Source organism: Macaca fascicularis, chromosome 12 (assembly GCF_037993035.2).
Source record: "Macaca fascicularis isolate 582-1 chromosome 12, T2T-MFA8v1.1".
NCBI classification, from domain to species: Eukaryota; Metazoa; Chordata; class Mammalia; order Primates; family Cercopithecidae; genus Macaca; species Macaca fascicularis.
Window position 1 is genome coordinate 12,539,268 of NC_088386.1, and position 20,607 is coordinate 12,559,874.

Sequence of the window (20,607 nt, forward strand, 5' to 3'; positions counted from 1 at the left end):
AGCCTCTTGTGCATCTTTAACATGGTTTTCAAACACGGCCCTGCCTGTCACAGGATAGCAGGGATTGGCTGATGTGAGACACTGAGGGGTTGCTTTTGTGGGGATCGTGCTTCCCGAGTCCACAGATGGGGACACACCCGCACAGACATGCAGGCACCCGCCAAGACCCCCACCCCACACACGCTGGGCGCAGCCACCCTGAGAATAGGAGACGACGTTTTCTGCCTGGTTCTGGGAGCGTTTCCTGGGTGGTAAGCTACATTTTGTAGGTGACAACGGGCCTCCTGACCCATCCTATAGTGAGTCCACGGCAGGCGGGTCTGCACTAGGCCCACAAGGCTGCTCGGTCCAGGAGCCGGGCTCTAGAGCCAGACCGCCTGGATTCTGGTCCTGACTCTGCCGCATTTGAACTGTGTGACCATGGGCCTGTCTGTGCCTCAGTTTTCTCAGCTATAAAAGGGAGACCATCGCAGCACTTCCCTTATGGTCAGGTTATAGGAGTAAATAAGTAATAAGGAGTAAATTGTGCAAAGCATTTAGAACAGTGCTGGGCACATAATAAGCACCCAGCAAATGGCATTCAGTAATCACTAAGCAAACACTGGCTGCCAACAGAAACGAAGCTCCATGCCAGCAGCAGGGCCCAGGCGGAGGGAGGGTAGAAGACCCTGCCGGCACCCCTTCGACCCCAGGGAAGGAGGATGAAGAGCTGGGTGACAGTTATGTCAGCCCAAGGGCCTTGCAGATGGCCTCAGGGCTCACAGGCCAGCATCTGCGATTTGAGCCAAGGTGAATTCAAATCCCTCTTCTCCTGCAATCGGGAGGGCCAAGGCTCCCCTTGTGGTCAGTCAAGGCTGGGACAGATACACCCAGGCCTGTCCCCAACCACAGGGAGACACAAGTCCCAGGGAGTTTTGCCCTGATGGGGAGGAAGAGTAGCCACCCTGAAGCCTCCGGACCATCTTTCCAACATTTGCTAACGATTTGGTTGATCCTAAGTAGGACCCCTCCGGACAGAAGCCTCTCCTCTATGTCTGCCCTCTCTGTCCCCCCTCCCTCCCCTCTCCTGAGTGACTTTGTGCTGAACACTCCTAAGCATATGAAGATGAGTGAGAAGCGGTCCCCACCCCGAGGACTTACAAGCTAGTGTGTGCTGGGGGAAGAGGGGCTTGAATAAGACCCGCCGCCGATGACTGGACATCGGGCAGCTAGAGACAGAGCTCAGGCATGGCACAGGTATGGCCCGGGCTCTTGCCCAGGGGGCAGCTGAAGGAGAAGCCAGGGCGGCTTCACTCAGACGTGCATCTGAGGATCCCTGAAAAACCTCGAATGATTTACCTCAAAAGGAAACTGAACCAGCCCAAAGTGAAGCCAGGCGAGCAGATCCAGATTCTGAGTCCTGTCTTTGTTGAACGCCAAAGCTAATCACAGGTGGGAAGGGATTGCCGAGCCCCAGCAGTCTAGGGAGCTATGAAAAGTCCTAGACTTATGGTTCTAAGGGGCCCTGCTTTCCAGCTGTAGGATAAATGCAAACTAAACGTTAAGCACCTCCAAAGCTTCTCTTGCCACCAAAATGCAGTCTGCAACAGGAAAACGCCTGCTTGTAATGCCGCCTTGTGTTGCTCCCTAGGCGGCCTCTTCCTTGACCTTTCTGATGCAGGAGCAGAGCCGCTCGGCTGGGAGGAGTCAGGCAGGTGGTTAAAGGCCTGGGGAGAAATCATGGCCTCAAACGTCATTCAGTAGCTTGGTGCCTTTGGGCAAGTTACATAGCTTCTCTGTGCCTTAGTTCCCTCACCTTTAAAACGGAACGCTAATTATACCTCTCTAAAGGCTGTTTGAAGACGAAATGAGTTAATGTGTGTAAAAGCTCAGAGCTCTTTTCTGACTGGTTGTATGTGCACTTGTGTTTCCTAATCTTGTGTGTGTGTGTGTGTGCACGTGTCCTACTCTTGTGTGCATGTGTGCTGTGTGTACTCTTCTCTAACTTCTTCATGGACGGTGGCCACGTTCAATTCTTCTGCCCCCTCCTGATGCTCAGCACGAGCCCTCCTGCTGAAGGCTGGCAGGGGTTGGGGGCAGGACAGGTGGTACATGTCCTGGAAGTCTCAGAGGCCTGTCCCTGCGGCCTGAGGTGAGGGTGTGACTAATCCTGTCTGGGCCCTGGTTCCCTGGGGGTTCTATTTATAGAACTGGAGAGGGAGCAGACGGGATCAGATTGCAGCTCTGTGGGCCGAGGCCTGTCTCCTGCACGCAGACCTGCCCACCTCTCCTCCCAAGCTGTGGACAGAACTGCATGGAGGCTCGGGTGTCCCGGTCCCCTCTGGGTCTCTGCCCAGGCTTGTCTGTCCCCTCCCTCTTTCCGGCAGAACTACAGCCTGTATTTATGGCTGGGAGCCACGCCTGGCCCATGGACCTGCCTGCCAGCTGCTGTCTGCTGTTGTGCAGGTCACTAATGGTTAGCGGTATGACATCCACAGTCCCCTGGCCTCTTCTTCATGGACACTGATCACCTTTCGGACATGGGTGACCGGGGCAGGCTGTGGCCACGGAGAGTTTGCTGTGAGGTCGGTGTGGATGGAGGGGCTGGGGCCACCGGCAATCAGAGGCTGGCTGTGGTACCCCGCAGCTAAATGGAGGAGGGGCAGCCTGCAGGCCAAGAACGGGGTGTCTCCCACACCTCCCATGTGGGGACTGACTGAGCAAGGAGAGAGAAAATAACCCAGTTCTTGTCCTCAAGCAGCCCACAGTTATCTTCAATTTTTTTTTTTAAATTGTTATTTATTTATTTATTTATTGAGACGGAGTCTCGCTCTGTCACCAGGCTGGAGTGCAGTGGCGCGATCTCGACTCACTGCAACCTCTGCCTCCCAGGTTCAAGCAATTCTCCTGTCTCAGACTTCTGAGTAGCTGGGACTACAGGCACATGCTACCACGTCCGGCTACTTAATTTTCAATTAAAAAATTTTTTTTTTATCTGGTCAGTAAAATTACATTTGGGGGCACATGTTCCTATTACTGCTCTATTTCTTTATATGTAAACAAATGTAGGTGCAAGGGAGGCTCTGTATGTCCTCCCTGCTCTCAGGGAATGAGCCTTAACAAGCCCTGAGGAAGTCCACACACACCCTGGAGACCTTTGCCCCCTGGGAGGGCCAGGCAGTGGACTAAAGTGTTCAAGGTCTCCTGACAAGGGCACTGACTTCCGACAGCGGGGACTGGGAGGATTCCTGCAGGAGGTGGGCCTGAGCTGAGCCTTGACGAATTGAGAGAGAGCCCAAGAAAAGCACTTCAGAAAGAGGGGCCTGCATTGAGCAAAGGGGGCCCACGATGGCCCAGAGTGCAGGCACATATCAGCAGTGCATGTCCCTGGGTGAACGAGTATGTGCCCACAACCAGCACCGGGGCTCAGCAAGTCACAGGTGAAAACGTCAGTTCTTGCACACAGCCTGGCCAACATGGTGATACCCCATCTCTACTAAAAGTACAAAAATTACCCGGGTGTGGTGACGCATGCCTGTAATCCTAGCTACTCCGGAGGCTGAAGCAGGAGAATCGCTTGAACCTGTGAGGCGGAGGTTGCAGTGAGCCGAGATCGCGCCACTGCACTCCAGGCTGGGCGACAGGGTGAGACTCTATCTCAAACAAAAACCAACCAAACAAACAAAAACAAACAAATTCTTGCACAGAACTCTTTTCTAGACTGAAAACGTGTAGCGAGGGAAAGAGGAAGGAACTGGGTCTGGGGTCTACCCTGAGTATCTTCTCACTGGGAGGTACTGGACATGTCAGTCCTTTCTCTAACCTGTTTTTTCATATGTAAAATGAAAATACTGATTTTCCCTCAAGGGCATGAAGTAGCCAAGGCCCATATACACCTGGGGCATTGCTCTGTGGCTGGGCTGTTTCTGGGAGTCCTTCCCCTGTGGTCTTTCTTTTCACGTGCTCCTTGTCCACCCCCTGCCCCCACTTCCCTGAGCTTTGGGAGGGCAGGATCGCTGTGTTTTGTTCCACACGCACCCAGAACCCCGCACCATGCCCGGCACACTGTAGAGGTTCTGTGTATCTCTCTGCCTGACTGCATACACCACTGGAGCCTATGTAGCCTCTGGGGGCAGAAATCCTTCCGAAATGCAGTACAAAATCAGATCCTCACCCAGCACCCCAGGGATCACCCCAACCTGCCTGGGGTTCATCTTCAGTTTTCACAGAGCGTTTGTATAAGCTCTGCCTCTTCTCTCATCCTCAGGCCTTTATGGGTGCTGTCTGTCTGCCTGCTCGCCTCTTAAAGGCCCCCAGGTCCTGCTAATTCGCTGCTGAGGAAATCGAAAGAGTACAACATCGAGAAAGTGAAAAGCCAACTTGGAATGTAGAAAAGTTTGGCAAATCATATATCTGATAAGGGGACCTATTTCTAAATATCTGAAGAACTCTTACACCTCGGTATTAAAAAGACAAACAACCAAAAAAAAAAAAAAAAAAAAAAAAACACAAACAACCTACATAAAGTGGGCAAAAGACTGGAAAAGACACTTCTCCAAAAAAGATATACAAATGCCCATGAAAAGATGTTCAGCGTCATTAGCCCTCAGGGAAATGCAAATGAAAACCACAATGAGATACCACTTCACGCCCACTAGGATGGCTACAATGATAGATTTTTTTAAAACACAGGGAGGATGTGGAGAAATCAGAACCCTCCTACACTGCTGCTGGGATTGTGAAATGGTGCAGCCGCCGTGGAGAACAGCCTGGGAGTTGTTCAAAACATTAAACAGAGTTTCTATATGACCCAGCAACTCTACTACTCTATATATCCAAGAGAAGGAAAAACGTATATCCACACAAAAACATTTTCACCCATTATTCATAATACGCAAAAAGTGGAAACAATTCAAACGTCCATCAGCTGAGGAAGGGTTAAACAAAATGTGGCCTATCCATCCAGTGGAATAATATTCAGCCATAAAGAGAAACTAAGTACCCGTCCATGTTCCAACAGGGATGAACCTTGAAAGCATTACTCTAAGTGAAAGAAGCCAGTTACAAAAGGCCAGACATTACATAATTTCATTTATATAAATGTCTAGAATAAGCAAATCAATAGAGACAGAAAGTAGATGAGTGGTTGCCAGAATGGGGGATTTGGAGAAAATGGGGAGTGACTGCTCACAGGTACACAGTTTCTTTCTGGGGTGATGGAAATATTCCACAGTTGATTATAGTGACGATTACACAACTCTGAATACACTAAAAACCATTGAATCGTATACTTTGAATGGGCGAGTTGCATGGTAATGTGAGGTATAGCTCAATAAAGTTATTTAAAAAGTTGTTACTTAAAAAAGGAAACTGCGATACGGCAGACTGCTACTAGTGTGTGTAAACCAAGAGTAAACATGTTTTGAATGAGAGCTTAAGCACGCTCCATGAGCCTAAATCATTGGATGGATTTTTAATACCAATGTTGGTAGCTGCTGTGGTTTGGAGGTTTGTCCCCCCAAAACCTCATGTTGAAATCTGATCTCCAATACTGGAGGTGCATCTAGTAAAAGGTGTTTGGGTCATGGGGGTGGATTCCCTCCCTGGCTTTGGGGCGGGCAGAGGGGCAAGTAAGTTTCCTGTTAATTCTCACTGTATTAGTTTCCTCGAAAGCAGCTTGTTAAAAAGAGCCTGACAGCCCCCTCCCCTCTCTCTCTCTTGCTTCCTCTGTCCCCAGGTGATCTCTGCACACATGGTACAGATGAGGAAATGGGGCTCAGGAAGGTGAAGTGACTTGCCCAGGCCACCAGCTAGCAAGTGGTCAGGTGGGATACGAATCCACCCCTCTGCTGGGCCCTTGCTGGCTGACCTTGCAGTTTACTAAGGTGACTGATCCGGAATAAATCCAGAGCATTCAAATGTTTGCCTTTCTTTGGCCTCCACCATGGGTGGAAGCAGCCTGAGGCCCTCCCCAGATGCAGATGCCTCATCTTGAACTTTCCAGCCATCAGAGTCATGGACTAAAAAAACCTTTTCTCTTTACAAATTCCCCAGCCTCAGGTATTCCTTCATAGCAACACAAAGACCACACTAACACAGTGACTCTGCAACCTTCTGAAGTTATTTCCTGTTTGTTTTCCACATAATTGAGGTTTCTAAGCCCCATGACCTCTGGACAAGTGAGGCTTATATAATCAGTACCATTACCTGTTGTTGTTGTAAAAATGGTGCCTTGGGCTAAACTGTCCTCTTGGCCTTTGCTCACACAGCTACTTCTCTGCCATCCATGCAAGCAGAGTGCCATTCCAGGGCCCAGGGGATGATGTGTGTGTGCCAAGTGCCCAGGTCTGAGGTCTACCCCACCAGCTCCTGGGTCAGTGAAGAGGGCAGATGTGTTCCAGGGGGTGTGGGGGAGGCGCCATCTGCTACTCACCCACATGGCTGAGGGTTTATAGCAGGATGTGCAGGTGGAAACATGCACACAGCTGCAAATCTTCTAAGTCCCTCTTCCTCCTAAAGTCATCTCTTCCCTAAGCAGGATCATTTCAGCCCCTGGGACTCTAAATAGCACAGCTGAAGCCACAATTTGTCACTGAGAGCTTCCCTAGGCAGGCCAGGCCACTCCCCACAATGCAGTCAATGGGACATAGGTCCCACCATGCAGCCAACAGGACATGGGCTCAGGAAAGCGTTAGAACACTCTGGGATTTATTCCAAATCAGTCACCTTAGTAAACTGCAAGGTCAACCAGCAAGGGCCCAGCAGAGGGATGGATTTTCATAACCCACCTGACCACTTGCTAGCTGGTGGCCCGGCCAAGTCATTTCACCTTCCTGAGCCCCATTTCCTCATCTGCACTGTGGGGTGATGTTCCTCACTTTAATGAGGTGTAGGAAGGATTATATGAGACAAGTAAAGTGCTATGCTCTGGGCCTTTTAATTTGCTCATTTTTTATTTTATTCCTATCTAGGATAATTTGTAAATCTTCTTGTCTGGGTAAAGCAGAAATAGATGCACCCAAATCAATACATGGTGTTCTCTGCCTAATGGAAAAATTTACTTTAAAATTTTCTAAAAATGTGCTCTAAGATAGTGGCCTGGAGGGACATACCCACTTCTCCCCAAGACAATTGGAGGAAAAGACCTGCTGCTATTTGGGACTCGGGAGTGGGAAGAAGATGGGGGAAGAGCAGAGCAGGAGATCTGGGGTGGAAGGAAGAGTAGGAGGGCCTGCTGCTCAAGGCTACGGCCCTGGTGGTTGGGAACTGGGGCACTGGGCTCCTTGAGCCCTCTAGGGGATGCTGGTCCTAACATCTGGCTGCCTGCCAGGGACAGTCATGCCACTGGGGTCTCCAGGCCACTTACCCTTGCAAGAATCAAGCCCACACCAACTGCTCCTCTGCCTCCATGGCCCTCCAGAGCAATCGGTCTCACTGGACAGTACTGTTTTCTCTCCTGTCTATCTTCTCCCCAACTCCAAGCTCCTCAAGGTGAGAACTAAGTAAAACTCACGTTTGCAAACCCCAGCACTTAGGACACATCAGGTCAAACTTGAGCTGCATCAGGGTCACCTGGAGGACTGATGAAAACATATTGCTGGGCTCCACATTCAGAATTGCTGGTGCTGCTGGTGTGGGGACCACACTTTGAAAAACACAGCGTAGGTGCTCAGGAAAGGGCTGTGGAAGGGGTGAATGAACTAACCACTCACTTGCATGCAAGAGCAACTCTGTTTTGACTTTTTTTTTCCTGGGTCTTTACAGTTGGCCCAGCTCCCAGACCACTTGGTCCAGAAAGTCCTCCCTGCTCATAGGGACTTCGCGTATTCATGCTCTCTCTGAGCTCCTCTAGGTCTTGAGAGTCACATGTATATGCCCTGTCCCTACACACCCCTTGGCTGCCCAAGGCTGGGTCTCTCAGGTGAGAAGAAGGTGATCAGTCATCGTGGCATTGTTAGCTGAGTCAATGAAACGAATCCCATGGGACCACTCCCTGGCTACATGTGGGTCATTAGGCCCACTGCAGGCTGCAGAGGGAAGCACTTCTAGGGGACCATAAAGATCTTGGGGATCCGGGAGTCCCCTAACATCTTGACTGGGAGGATATTCCCAAAGGACAGAGTCTCCTGGCTGACCAAGAATCCAGATGGCCTGCTTGCCAACCAGGAGTCTCTCACTACCGTGCTTTGACAGCCCAGCCTGGGAGAACTGCTCACTGGGACAGTTCATTACTACCCACTGCCAGCGTATGGGAAGGAAGATGGTCAGTGCCGGATGGGAAGGGGAAGAGGAAAGCCCAACCGTCAGCACCAAGGCCAGGGGCTTGAAGCAGCAGAGGGGGTGGGGCATGCTCAAGCCCTAGGGTCCCTATGCAGCACAACTTTAGGAGGTGCCATTTACATAGTAATCGCTGTGGAGAGCGCCCTCTGCACAGCCTGTGCAGTTTTATGCAATGGTCTGTCCTGCCAAACCTCCTCTGAGAAATTCTCTTATTTGTTATTCCCAGAGTACCTGCTGTATACCCAGCATGGAGCAAGGTGCCAGGGCCATACAGGTAGCCAAAGATGACCTGCCCTCTTAAGGCTCTTGGGAGAAAGGCCAGCTACACAATGCAGGAAGGAGCAAAGTGCTGGAATGAGGGGATGACTGGGCACTATGGAGCCACGGAGGAGGGCTTTACTTTGCCCAGGGAGGCCAGGGAGCTGGACTGTAGGGGCAGCCAGCTCCCTATGGGCCGGTTAATCCAGCCAGGTTGGAGGCCATCAGGCAGTGGCAGCTGAATCTGCAGCCTCAGCGTCTGGAGCTGAGTGGTTTCTTGCTTTCCAGGGAGACCTGGAGCTGCACAAACCCTGGGACTGGTGGGTCTTGTAGGCTGTGGCTGCCCCCACCCTTCCCCTTGTTATGGCATAGGATTTACTGAATCAGGGATGGGCCTCAGCCCTGCTCCTGGGCAGGGCAAGCCATGGGAGTAAGGAAAGAGCAGAGTTAGCCAAGACACACAGAGGTAGCTCAGGGTGTCTGCCACGGAGCTCGGCCTGCCTCACATCACCTGATTTTTGGGCTTAGGGATGCACATCTTCTCCTGGTTTGTCCAGCTGCTGCGCTGCCTTTTACTGGAAGCCTCTGAGGGGCCCTCCCCTGCCCCTCAGTGGCCTCTTACTTTGGATTCTCAGGGATACTGGAAGTCGGCCTCCACCCTGTAACTGCTCTGCATGGGGAGAGTCATGCAGCCACTTCCCAACCACCTGCCATGGGCCAGCTCCAACTTTTGCAAGAGCTCTGACTTTTGCAACAGCTTTGACGTTGCCAGAGTCCCAAGAGCTCAAAAGGCTGGTCCAGGCAGCCTGGGGAGCAGTTCCTGGCTTCCACCTGCATCTAGGACAGGGAGGACTTCGCGCTCTGGAACTAACTCTGCACTTTTGGTCACATTACCATTGGCTGCACACACTGGTTCTCTTGTCTGTCACCTCATTGGATGGGGGCCAATAAAAAACTCATTTATGTGCCTCTAGCACCTACTGGGGCCTGGCACACAGTAAGTGCTCAATACATTTCTGTGGTTTGAATGATTTAAGACTAGATTCTGAGGGGAGTATTTGTGAGTCATAGCAGTTCTCCCCAGAACCTAGCTGGGGCTCTCTCATACTCAGTGGTGATGAAATAATAATACTATGAGTTTCTAATCCCTTCTGTAGCTTGGTGACATCGTTAGACCTAGTCAAGCATTTCGCTATTTGATAAACTTAGTAACACTGAGGACTTATGCACAGATGAATTTAAACACTGGAAATACATATTAGCAAAGAGACTGCTGCAGCTCTGGTCAAAGTGAAAATCAAACACCAGATCTAAGGTGCACTGAGGTGCAGCCTGGTATGGGGGAACTCATGGAAGGAGCCTTCAGGAATGCTGAGTCAATGGCTTCAGGGTTTTTGGAGGCTTCTGGGCCAGGGCATAGCAACCATTTGGAGGGGGTCTGCCCAGTCTCCATTAGGTGGGGGTGTCAGGGCAGGTAAGGCCCGGCTGCTGCCATTGGTAGATGTGCTGTCTCCTTGGCCCTTCTAAACCTGTGTTTGCCTGGTCTGTGTCTCTGGCCACTTCCCACCCAGAGCTCTTGCTTTCTTTCTGCTTAGGTTATAGGCTTAATCTTTTTCCCTGGGAAGTGCCTTTCCCCCAACTAGCTAAATTCAACAGGAAGGCCCAGTGCCTCTACAAGGCAGAATTAAGTTCCCCACCTCTTGGTTCTGCAGCACAGGTAACAGGATGCAACTAACATACGGTGGTAAGTACTTTCCCTTAGAGGTCCCAGGGTAGGTGGTGGGGGGATGGGGAGACCATCGTCTGGATCACCCCTCCCCACATGCTAATGTTAGTATTAAAACTAACACCCTTGGATATGAAGAATCAACATCTCCCAGTCAGGTAAAGTGAATAACAGCTTCTGCAAAGTCTTTCCCATTTTATGGATCTGAAATTTACAGTGTAAGTCAAAAGCAGGGCACATTGTATGCAAATAAGAAGTTTTCAGGGAAGTCCCCCACCCTGTGACTGCCCCATGTAGCAACTCCGGGCCTCCCCTACAGCGTGAATTCCATCTTCCCCAACAGAGAGGAGAACCTAACAAAGGCTGGCATGGGCACAGCTGCAATAACCAGGAGTCAAATGCAGAGAAGTGCCCGCGAGGCGAAGTCGGGGATCGTGCCTGAGGATGTGCGCACAAGGTTTGACCTGCGGAAGGCTTTCATTCCTTCTACTTTGCAGAAGAGAAAACTGAGGCCCGGACAGGTTAAAGGACCTCCTCCGGGCCCCGAGCTGGCTCTTGCCTGCCCCGGTTCCACTGTGCCCTGGGCCCGTCCAGTCCCTGCATTCGAGCTGCCTCTGGGGTGGCGAGGGCCTGCGGCTCATTGCTCGGGACGTGAGTAACAGCTGGTCACCCGCTCAGCACCAGGCTTTGGCATCTTCTACTTTCTTCCCCTTTGGTTTTCTGTCTCCTCAATGAGCTGCTCCAACTCACACTTTCCAGCCTCTCATTCTCAGGCTGTTTCTGCAAATCCAGAGCTGCCCGCTATCCCCAAACCCCCAGGCTTGGTTCTCACTGGGCCTGGGGTCCAGGAGGCCCCACCTGACCCCAGGTCCCTCTTGCTATCCCACCCCTAGCCTCCCACAGCTGACCTGAGGGGAGAGAGGATGGAGGATGCCAGTCTCAAATCATGGTTTAAAAGCTTGGTTATAGCCATACACATCTAATTGGTATATTTCTATTTTCTCTGTGGGCATTTTCCCTTTCTGATGGACTCTTACAAACATTTTACTGTTATATTTCTTGTAATACTGCCTGGAATCGTTATTTAGACATCATTAAAAAATTATTATATTTTTAAAAGGAAGGCTGAGAAGTTCCTACAAAAGAGAATACAGAAAGCTCAAGCACACTCGAGCCAATCCCCACAGAAATACACATGCGCGCAAGGTAGGTCTGATGGAAAAGAGTTTATCATCACACCACTTTGCAAAATAAAAGTGAATGAATAATTTAGAGAGCTTTTTACAAACATCTAGATTTTCGAATCATTCTAGAAAAATCCGGTTCAATTACTCACAGCAGCAGTTCCGTGCTAAACCAATGCAGAAATGGTTACCAATAAGAAAAATTTACAATTCCCAATGGGCCTGCATTCCACAGAAATGCATCATAAACATTAACATCCTTACACACACACACACACGCAACTGTGTGTGATAAATCCTTGAACCTTTGACTTTTAAAAGCCTCTTGACTTAATAACTTGGACTCCCTTTCCTCAAAAGGGGGCCATGAAAATGTGCAGATGATACATATTTCCCATTTTATACTGCACGTTTTGCAGCCTGTTCCAAGGCAGTACAGATCTCTGGGAGGTGTCAAGTTCCTCGGACCTCCTGGAGATTCAAGGGGCGCCCTCCAGCTGGCCAGGGGTCAGGGGGTTGGGGAGCTGGAGGGAGGGGTTTGCACAGGACCCATGCCACTTTGGATGTGCATCATAGCCAGATTTACCAACAGCAGGCTGGTGCGACATCTGGCTGACATGAGGGTCTGAGGGTCTGGGGCTCTCAGGTCACTTGACAGCCTCACCATGAGGTGAGCCACCTTTCTGGCTCAGTCTCCAACCAGGACAGCCTGGCTTTGGTTCTGACTTTTGGTTTCTCAGGGACCTGCCAGGGAGAGAGCCAGCTGCCTCCTCCAGCCTGCACGCCAGCTCTTGGCCGCAGGGACTGGACCGGGAGTGGTGACTGATGCTTGGTTGGAGAGTGCACTGAGAGAGCGCAGCTCTGGCCTGCTGCTTCCTGCTCGGGAAGGAAACCTCACTGGTGATAATTAGTGGCTCAGACTCAAGTCTCTTTGCTACAGGAACTGAGGTGGGACGACCAGTAGAACCCAGGATGCATAAAATGAATAAATGTCATCTAATGTGCGCACACACACATGAGAGAGAGAAAGAAAGGGAGAGAGGCATTTACTCTTCGGGATACAAAGGCAAGCATAATGGCTGCAGAAAGTGGCAATCTATCAATTTCTGTGGGGGAAATTTATTGCAGCCACCATGGTTGCCACTGGCTTAGTGATAATGCTCTCAGCATTTGGTGCCCACAAAGGCTTCATTGTCATCTTTACTTGCTTGTCAGTGCTCACAATGGGGAGAAAGACAGACAGACAGACAGACCCACAGACAGACAGACAGACCCACAAACAGACGACAGCACTTGTCTCTGGGGCAAAGCATGGACGGGGGCTGAAGAAGACACAGGCATGTTTCTGTTGGCTGGGGATGGCTTTTCAGTGGACCTTGGAGGCCACATCGGCAGCCCAAAGGAGGCTGGAGGTTTGGAAGCTTTTGGGTTGTTGAAGTGAATTATGTGCAAGTCCATTCTTAGGGATAAGTGTATTCTATTGTTTTCAACTTGTTTGGAACCCAGCGATCTTGGAATAGGGCACATCTAAGTATCCCTGGCATCTTTATCTCAAGCTCGCATGCAGAACCTGTTTATCAGATCCCTGAGCATCTGATAAACAGGTTCTGGGCAGGTTTCCTCTATCATCACCAAACACCAAGCCAAGGCCTCATTGTGCTCTGTGGCCCCCTGGGTCTCTTCTCTCCTATTGGAATGGAAGCTCCTGTGGGCAGGGCTAGATTGCTGAATCTCCGCGGAGTGCAGCACAGGCCGGTAGGCAGGGACTGACTTCCACTACCCCTCCTTCCAGTCCCTGCCCACTCCACCCCCCACCACAGCCAATGGCATTCCCTCCATCTCAAATCTTGACATCCTCCTGGTGCATCCCAATCCCCCTTCCTTGAAGATCCCAGCCCAAGGCCTTGGGCACTTAAGGCACCGGCCATCTCCCCCAACCCCCACCCCTGACAATCTCTCCCTGCTTTGAATTCACAGAGGCAGCTGTGTTAGTTGGTGGACCTAGCTGGACAGAGCTGTGTGTGAATTCCGGTCCAGCCATGTGCTAGCTGTGTGACCTTGGGCAGGTTGCGTTCCCTCTCTGTCCTGATGATTAAACAGTGAATGTGAAACCCCTAAACACATGTCTTCCTTAGGACTGCTCTTGTGTGCACCTTTCCTTGCTCTGCTGTGGCCACTCACTGCACATGGCCCCTCTGCCACTCTGGGTGCTCTGTGGTCAGCTGAGGGAGGGAACTATGTGCCCTCCACCCCAGCACATCCTCACACTCCCTCACATCATGCTCTGCTTAGGTGAAGCTGGTGGATACCTGTTGAGCCAGCGGTTCTCAGGCAGTGCTTTCAAATGTTCGTGAACACCAGAATCGTCCGGGCAGTTTAAGTGGGTGGGTTTCTGGGCAGCCCCAGGCCCAGAGTCTCTAGTTCAGTGTGTTGGTGTGGGGTGGACAGGACTCTATTTTCCTATCAAAGCTGCTGGGGGGGTCTCCAGATCTCTTTGGAGAAACTGCACTGTGAGGAAATCGCACCTGAGGAAAGCAAACCTTTCTGTTGCTTTTGAGAGTACAGGAGCTGGAGAGTACATGTTCCTGGAGGGCTCCAGGTCAGCGGTGACAGCTGCCCCCTGGGGTTCTCACTGAGACCTTGGCTCTACCCCGAGCTCCCTCAACCTTGGGACTTCCCCTCCTCTCAGCGCCCCCCACGCAGCCGCGCCAGATGTTAAAGGTCATGGAAGGGCAAGCAGCAGCCCCACTGAAACTCACACCAGCCCGGGTGACACAAGGTTTCCAACCTCCAGCCTTCAGATCTGGGAACACCAGGAGGGCAGGGCTTTCCCAGATGCCCGCCCCTCCATCTACCCATCACCCTGATCTCTGGCCGCTGGGCCCAGCACTGTCTTGCTTCCTTTCCTTCCAGTTCCAGGTACCACCTTCTTTCTGGCCAGTCCAGAGACATCTCCAAGGGCCAGAGGGTCATCTCCAGAGGGCCCGGCGTCACTTCCCACAGCTGCTCTGGCCTTACACCCAGGTTGGGGCGATTTGACGGCCAATGGTGGGTCCTCTCAAACTCCACTGCATTCAGTGTGCTACTGACCCTCGTGCAGGCCTGGATGGTCACCCAGAAAGCCCCCTTGGATGCCAGCAAGCCCACTGTGGCAATATGCAGGCCAGACCTCACCCGGAGGGCCCAGCTCACAGCCACTGTATCCTCTAGCTGTGTACCCAGAGTTCACCTTCAGAGAGACCCTCGCCCTGACAGGGAGTGTACCGTTACCCTCTCAAGCCCACTGGGAAAATCAGGCACCACTCGCCATAGCCTGCTGGCCACCCCACCAGTTGGATGCTTATAGAAATGGGAAGCAGCCGGGCATGGTGGCTCACACCTACAATCCCAGCAGTTTGGGAGGCCGAGGCAGGTGGATCACCTGAGGTCAGGAGTTCAAAACCAGCCTGGCCAAACTGGCAAAACCCCGTCTCTACTAATAATACAAAAATTAGCCGGGCGTGGTGGAGCACACCTGTAATCCCAGCTGCTCGGGAGGCTGAGGCAGGAGAATTGCTTGAAATGAGGAGGCAGAGTTTGCAGTGAGCCGAGATGACACCACTGTACTCCAGCCTGGGCGACAGAGCAAGAGTCTGTCTCAAAATAAATAAATACATACATACATACATACATAAAAGAAATGGGAAGCTTGTTCACTCGCAGACCCCAGCATGGCAGTTCTGGGGGCCCTGCTGTCTACACATGACCCGAGACAGCTGACACCACCAAATAAAGCTTAGTGGGCCCATTCACCAACCCCAAATCTCTTTACATGTACCAAAGTCGGCTTTATAATCTTGGGGCAGTATTTTTTTTACACCTTTAAAAAGAAGGCTTACACAAGCGATGTTTGCTGAACTCCCACCTGGCTCTCATTAAGCAGAAGGCGGAGATGGAGGAAGTCACTGCCTGATTGCGGAACAATCAGTGCTCACCTGTTGCCTGCGCTGCCCGGTAACTGTGGGCGTGCAGAAGACAGACTGACTGGGAAGAGTTGAGTATCAAACAATTCTCCAGTGACAGTGTTTTCTTTTTCTTTTTTTTTTTTGAGACGGAGTCTCACTCTGTCGCCCAGGCTGGAGTGCAGTAGCCGGATCTCGGCTCACTGCAAGCTCCGCCTCCTGGGTTTACACCATTCTCCTGCCTCAGCCTCCCAAGTAGCTGGGACTACAGGCTCCCGCCACCTCGCCCGGCTAGTTTTTTGCATTTTTTAGTAGAGACGGGGTTTCACCGTGTTAGCCAGGATGGTCTCGATCTCTTGACCTCGTGATCCGCCCGTCTCGGCCTCCCAAAGTGCTGGGATTACAGGCGTGAGCCACCGCACCCGGCCAACAGTGTTCTTACAGCGCTGAAGCAACCAACGCCTGGCCCATTCGGAGGAGTGCTCATGAGGCCAGGCCACACCTGAAGAGGAGCACACTCTGCCCCTGGGTTGAAATGACAACGTAAGAGTTTCTTAGCCACGAGCAGTCGCCTGTCAGCCCTCACCGCAGGCACAGAGGTTGATCCCTCCGGCTCAGTGGGTGAGGGGAGGGGGCGTCTCTGGTTTTGCATTCTGGCTCATTCACATGAGCAATAGGTCCTGGGCCTCCCCGCCATGCGTCTCCTCACTCAGATTCACACGTACGCAGAGGGCATGTGTGTTTGTGGGTTGATTAATGACAACACTCATCCTGCCAGCAGTGGGACTCAGCTGGTCTTAGAGTGCCTGGCTCAAAGTTAGTGCTCAGTGTTTGTTGAATGAATAACCAATGAGGCAGAATTTGGACAGGAGAATGTGGCGGTTAGTTAGTGTCTAGGAGTCTTAGGATAGGGGTGGAAAAAAAGAAGTTGGGGTCCATATGTGCTTGGAAAGTCACGTAGTTGGGAAAATAACACTGTCGACCTCCTAAGAGTCTCCAGGTACAAATGAGCTCCTATGGGTAAAGTATTTGGCCCGGGAGCCAGCACATGGGAGGTTGAATGCCAGTGATGAGGACTGGCATTTCAGGCGAGATGGTGGTGGTGTGTGGCATGCCAAGGATGTGATGGTTGGAGCACACAGAGGCCCGGGACCCATGGGAGGCTGTGTTGGACAGGTGGGTGGACACAGCTGCAGGAGACTGATGGGAGGAAGCGGGACTTTAGTAGCCCAATGTTTGAAGACCACCTAGTCTCACCCCGACCCCTGCCCCTCTCCTCTCCAAGTTCTGTGATCTCCAAAGCCTCTCAAGTTGGGATGGGTTGGCAGGGGTGAGGTAGGAGCGGAAAAAGAGGCATGCACCCTTCCAACCCCTAGAGGGAGGAAAGGTGCCAATTTGGCCTTAGGTTCTAGTAACTACTTAAACTGGTAAACATCCTCATTTTAAATCGAGAGGCACCTCCCTGGTCTAGATGCTAGAAAGCAGTTTCATAGTACTCAACCTGCTCAGCTCAGGCCTGCCCAGCTCAGGAAGACCTGGCCACTATGCACGGTGGGTGGACGGGAAAGAGCAGATCCAGCCTCAGCTGGAAGACCAGGGAGCCCGACTCCCCGAATGACCTGCTTCCTTCCCCTGCCCCAGCCTGCCTGAACCTCACCCTAGTCCGCTCAGTTGTTCATTTGCAGCTAGACAGAGAATGCAGCAGGCAGCGTAGACTGCCAGTCTGGGAGGCATCAGCTAAGACAGAGTTGGGAACCCTGGGGCTTGGAGCCAAGGCCAGCTCTGCCACAGAGTACAGAACCTGGAGGCCACTCTCTGGGCCTCAGTTACCTTCTTTAGGAAAGTCAGTGGTTTGGTCTAGAAGAGTGCTGGGCCTGGAAGGCCCCTCACTGGTTAACGCGTAAACCTGAGGTGAAGAAGGAGGGATCTGATATTTACTGCACTCCTAAAATTCAGCACTTCACACACTTAGTCCCCCGGATAGGCATCCTTGTTTTATGAGGATATCCTGTTTGAAGCCCTTGGCAAGGTTTTGCAAATGAACAGGGGTTCACAGAGCTGAGGGCTTCATGTTGGGGGTAAGGAGCTGAGATTTGGACTCATCCATCTGGCTCCAAAGCCAGACTCTCCCCCCAGCACTCAGCCAGCGACCTTTACCCACCCAGCTCTCAGGTGTGTGCCTTTGGACTTCACTCAAGAACTTTCACTTTTTAACTATGTGAAGCCCTGCCCAGCACCCTGGTCTCTGATAAGCCCAAGGAGGGAAGGGCTGTGAGCCAAGGATAGGAGACATGAATGGGAGAGGAATCTACCTGTTTGACATCTCTAGGCTGGAGAGGGCACATGTGTGATCCCAGCTGGACCTGGCCTGGTCCTGGGGACCTCAGCAAACCTGGGGCAGGCTGTTCAACTTCCAGGTGGACAAGTGGCCCAGCCTGAGTTCCCTGCTGGCTCTGAGGCCAGCATTAGACTGTGTCAGTTCCATACCTGCTGCCACATTGCCTGGCTGAGGCCACCTGCTCCATTTAAGCCCCTTCAGGACACTAGTGACACCATCTACCCCACTCCGCCCACTTACCCATCAGACATTGGCTAAGCACCTGCTCCCTGCCAGCCCCTCTGCAGGCCACCGGGGACACAGATGGGTAAGACACAGTCTGGGTCCTCCAGGTGCTCCTAGCTGATTCAGTCAGCTTTGGATGGGACTTCGGGATCTATATTTTTAACAAGGCTTGCAGGTGATCGAGGGGACACACCCACGTGAGACCCTTTGGTTTTGTGGACCTTCTGGTTCCCAGCACTGTATTCTTGGAGCTACCAGAATCCTCTTGAGGACACAGCCTGTTTCACCCCACTGGTAGGTTCCTCTGGGCTCCAAGTCAGATAACTCTGGGTTCCAATCCTACTTCTGCAACTTGCTAGCTGTGTATCCTTGCACAATGTGTGGACTCTCTGAGGCTGTTTCTCCATTTTTAACAAGAGATAATGGTGCCTTCCTGTTGTGAGGATTAACTGGGATATTATGCACAAAGCCCTTAGCAAGAGGCCTGGCACACATAAATGGGAATATCTGCTGTTAATTATATTATGGCTGTACTCTGATGGACAGAAATACCTCCCTGGGGCTATTTCCAGAACCCCACACTTCTGGAGTCCATCTCTGAGGTGGCCCTGGATACCTGGGAGGCCTCTCCGTGCCCTCTGCCAGGGCTCCAGCAGGACCTTCCTGCTTCTCCCCACGGATCTGGCTTTCTGGTCCCCAAACGGCATATTATCTAGGCACACCCTCCCCTTCATTTACCCAGAGTGACCAAAGTTCCAACCACACCTCTCCGGGCCGCCTGTCCCCAAATTTCGGGGAAGTGGGCAGGAGGGGGAACTTTGCCGGGCAGGAAGGGGAACTTTGCCAGGCAAGAGCTCTGCGGGCAGAGGCGGGCACTGGTCAGACCAGCCTCCTCCTGGGGACCAAGGTCCGGAGCCCCTGCCCAGCCCCTGCCCCTTCCCTGCCCGGCTACGAAGGGACTGGGAGGTCTGGCGAGGAAGAGCCTGGAAGATCCCGCCCACAGCTACCAGCCCTCCTTTGGGACCGCTGGCCAGAGCCCCAGCTGTGGGGCACACGGAACCTGTGGACTCAGCCGGGGTCACCTGGAGGGGCGCCCACGTCTGCACCCGGGGCTCCGGAGCCTGCTCCCCGCCACTGTCGCCGCCGGCCCTGCCCAACTCGCATGGCGCAAGCGGCTTCTGCGCCTAGAAAAGGAAGCCACGCGGGGTGGGGGCCCCGAACCCGGTTTCTCTGCCGCTGGGCGCACGTGGCTCGGTCCCAGGGGAGAGGGGTCGCCTCCAGACGTGTGGCAGCACCCGAGGTCCGCGCGGCGATGGCGCAGGGTGCAACCGGGCGGGTGTCTCGGGGACCCGGCGCAGCACACAGCCCCGCGGAGACCGGGGGAGGGGTCACTCACCTCTGCGGCCAGCCGCTCCGAGCAACCGCGGCAGCTGAAGGTCCGCGGCGAAGGCAGTGGCTCGGCCCGAGGCTCCTCCTCTCGCGCGTCCCACCCGCCCGGGAGGGCCGGACCTGCAGGGGAGGTGGCCGCCCGCCAGCCCGCCGCAGCTTATCCGGCTCGGCCACCTCCCCCGGGGCCGCAATCAGGAGCCGCCGGGTCCTCGCTCCCCGCCCAGTCCTGCAGGCCCGGCAGCGGTGGCGGCGTCTAACCACCCTCCTCCCCTGGCCCCAAGCAGGAGGTCCCCAGCCGGGCTCCAACACTTCCTGATTTGCAGTGCCCCGCACATGGCTGAAGTGAGCAGAACTCCGGGACAGCCTCTTAACCCGGCCAGGGAGGGCACCGAGGCCAGGGTGACCTCTAGGCCTCCCTCTCTTAACCTGAGGAGCACCTCGAATCCTTGTCCATTTTATAACGGAGGCCAAGTGGCAGCCATGGTTGCAGGTGGGAAGAGACCAGGGCGCCAGATTGGGTCCGGATCCCTTCCGTCTCAACAAGGTTGCACCCAGGCCTTTGTGGTCCTGCCCATCTCTGTCCCTTGTCCACCCTTTTGACCCTTCCCAGCAGTCCTCAGGTTCCAAGACCGGTGGGATGGCGGGCGCCTTTCTCCCGGAGCTGCCTCCCTGTCTAGGCCTTCTGGGCTCTGAAACCCTACCAGTCCCCCGCTCCCCCTGGGGCACTGCTCGCTGCCCTCCGCACTTCCAGTGCCGATGGCTTCACAGCACAGCAGTGAGGCCGGGCATAAGTACGGTGAGGCCCTCTGTGGGCGCCTTTCTAGAGGTGTGCGCCCTGGTCCGAAGCCCTTTCTCACCTGTGGTCACAGTTGCCGGCTGCTGTTATTCTCTTTACAGGTGAGGAGACCCGGGCTTTTCCGCTCGGATTCGTGGAGGCTGAGTGGGGGTTCCTGACCCCTGGTACTCTTTCTAGAGTATTCCTGAGGGGCATATTCTATTAGCTTCTGATGAGGAGCCTCAGGTTATTTTTAGGAAGTCTAAGAATCCTGTTTTCTGGGGAGCCAGCCTCTGTTGGGGAGATAAGCCTCCAGAGGCCAGAGGCAGGAACTGGGCCTCAGGGAAGGCCCCACAACGAGACCCCAAAGGGTACGGTAGGGAGGAAGAGGCAGAGCTCTGGTCTCCCTGTGGAGGGAGCGCTGCTGTGAGGGCCTTTTCCTCCACCCCCAACCCCCACCCAGACCCACCCGCAGGCGGTTTGCTTCCCCCTCCACACAGCTTTCCTCCTGC

At 53.1% G+C, this 20,607-nt stretch overlaps 2 protein-coding genes across 6 annotated transcripts in view; one reads left to right on the plus strand and one right to left on the minus strand.

The window, feature by feature from the left end:
- The window catches only part of C12H2orf76 (chromosome 12 C2orf76 homolog), a 131,268-nt gene extending 120,666 nt beyond the window's left edge, over positions 1-10,602 (plus strand). The window contains exon 7 of the mRNA XM_065525400.1: positions 10,587-10,602. Coding sequence (XP_065381472.1) covers position 10,587 — 1 coding nt within the window. The 3' untranslated portion in view covers positions 10,588-10,602. The remainder of the gene's footprint in view (positions 1-10,586) is intronic.
- STEAP3 (STEAP3 metalloreductase) overlaps positions 1-20,297 on the minus strand; it is a 44,729-nt gene extending 24,432 nt beyond the window's left edge. For 3 of the 5 annotated variants that reach the window (XM_005572950.5, XM_045366963.3, XM_065525387.2), the window contains exon 1: positions 19,328-19,382. The gene's annotated coding sequence lies outside the window, so the exon portion shown is untranslated. Of the gene's footprint in view, positions 1-1,548; positions 1,704-19,327; positions 19,383-20,177 lie in introns of those variants that run through there. The other 2 variants (XM_045366962.3, XM_065525388.2) reach the window with 2 other exon arrangements.
- Positions 20,298-20,607: the final 310 nt, after the last annotated feature.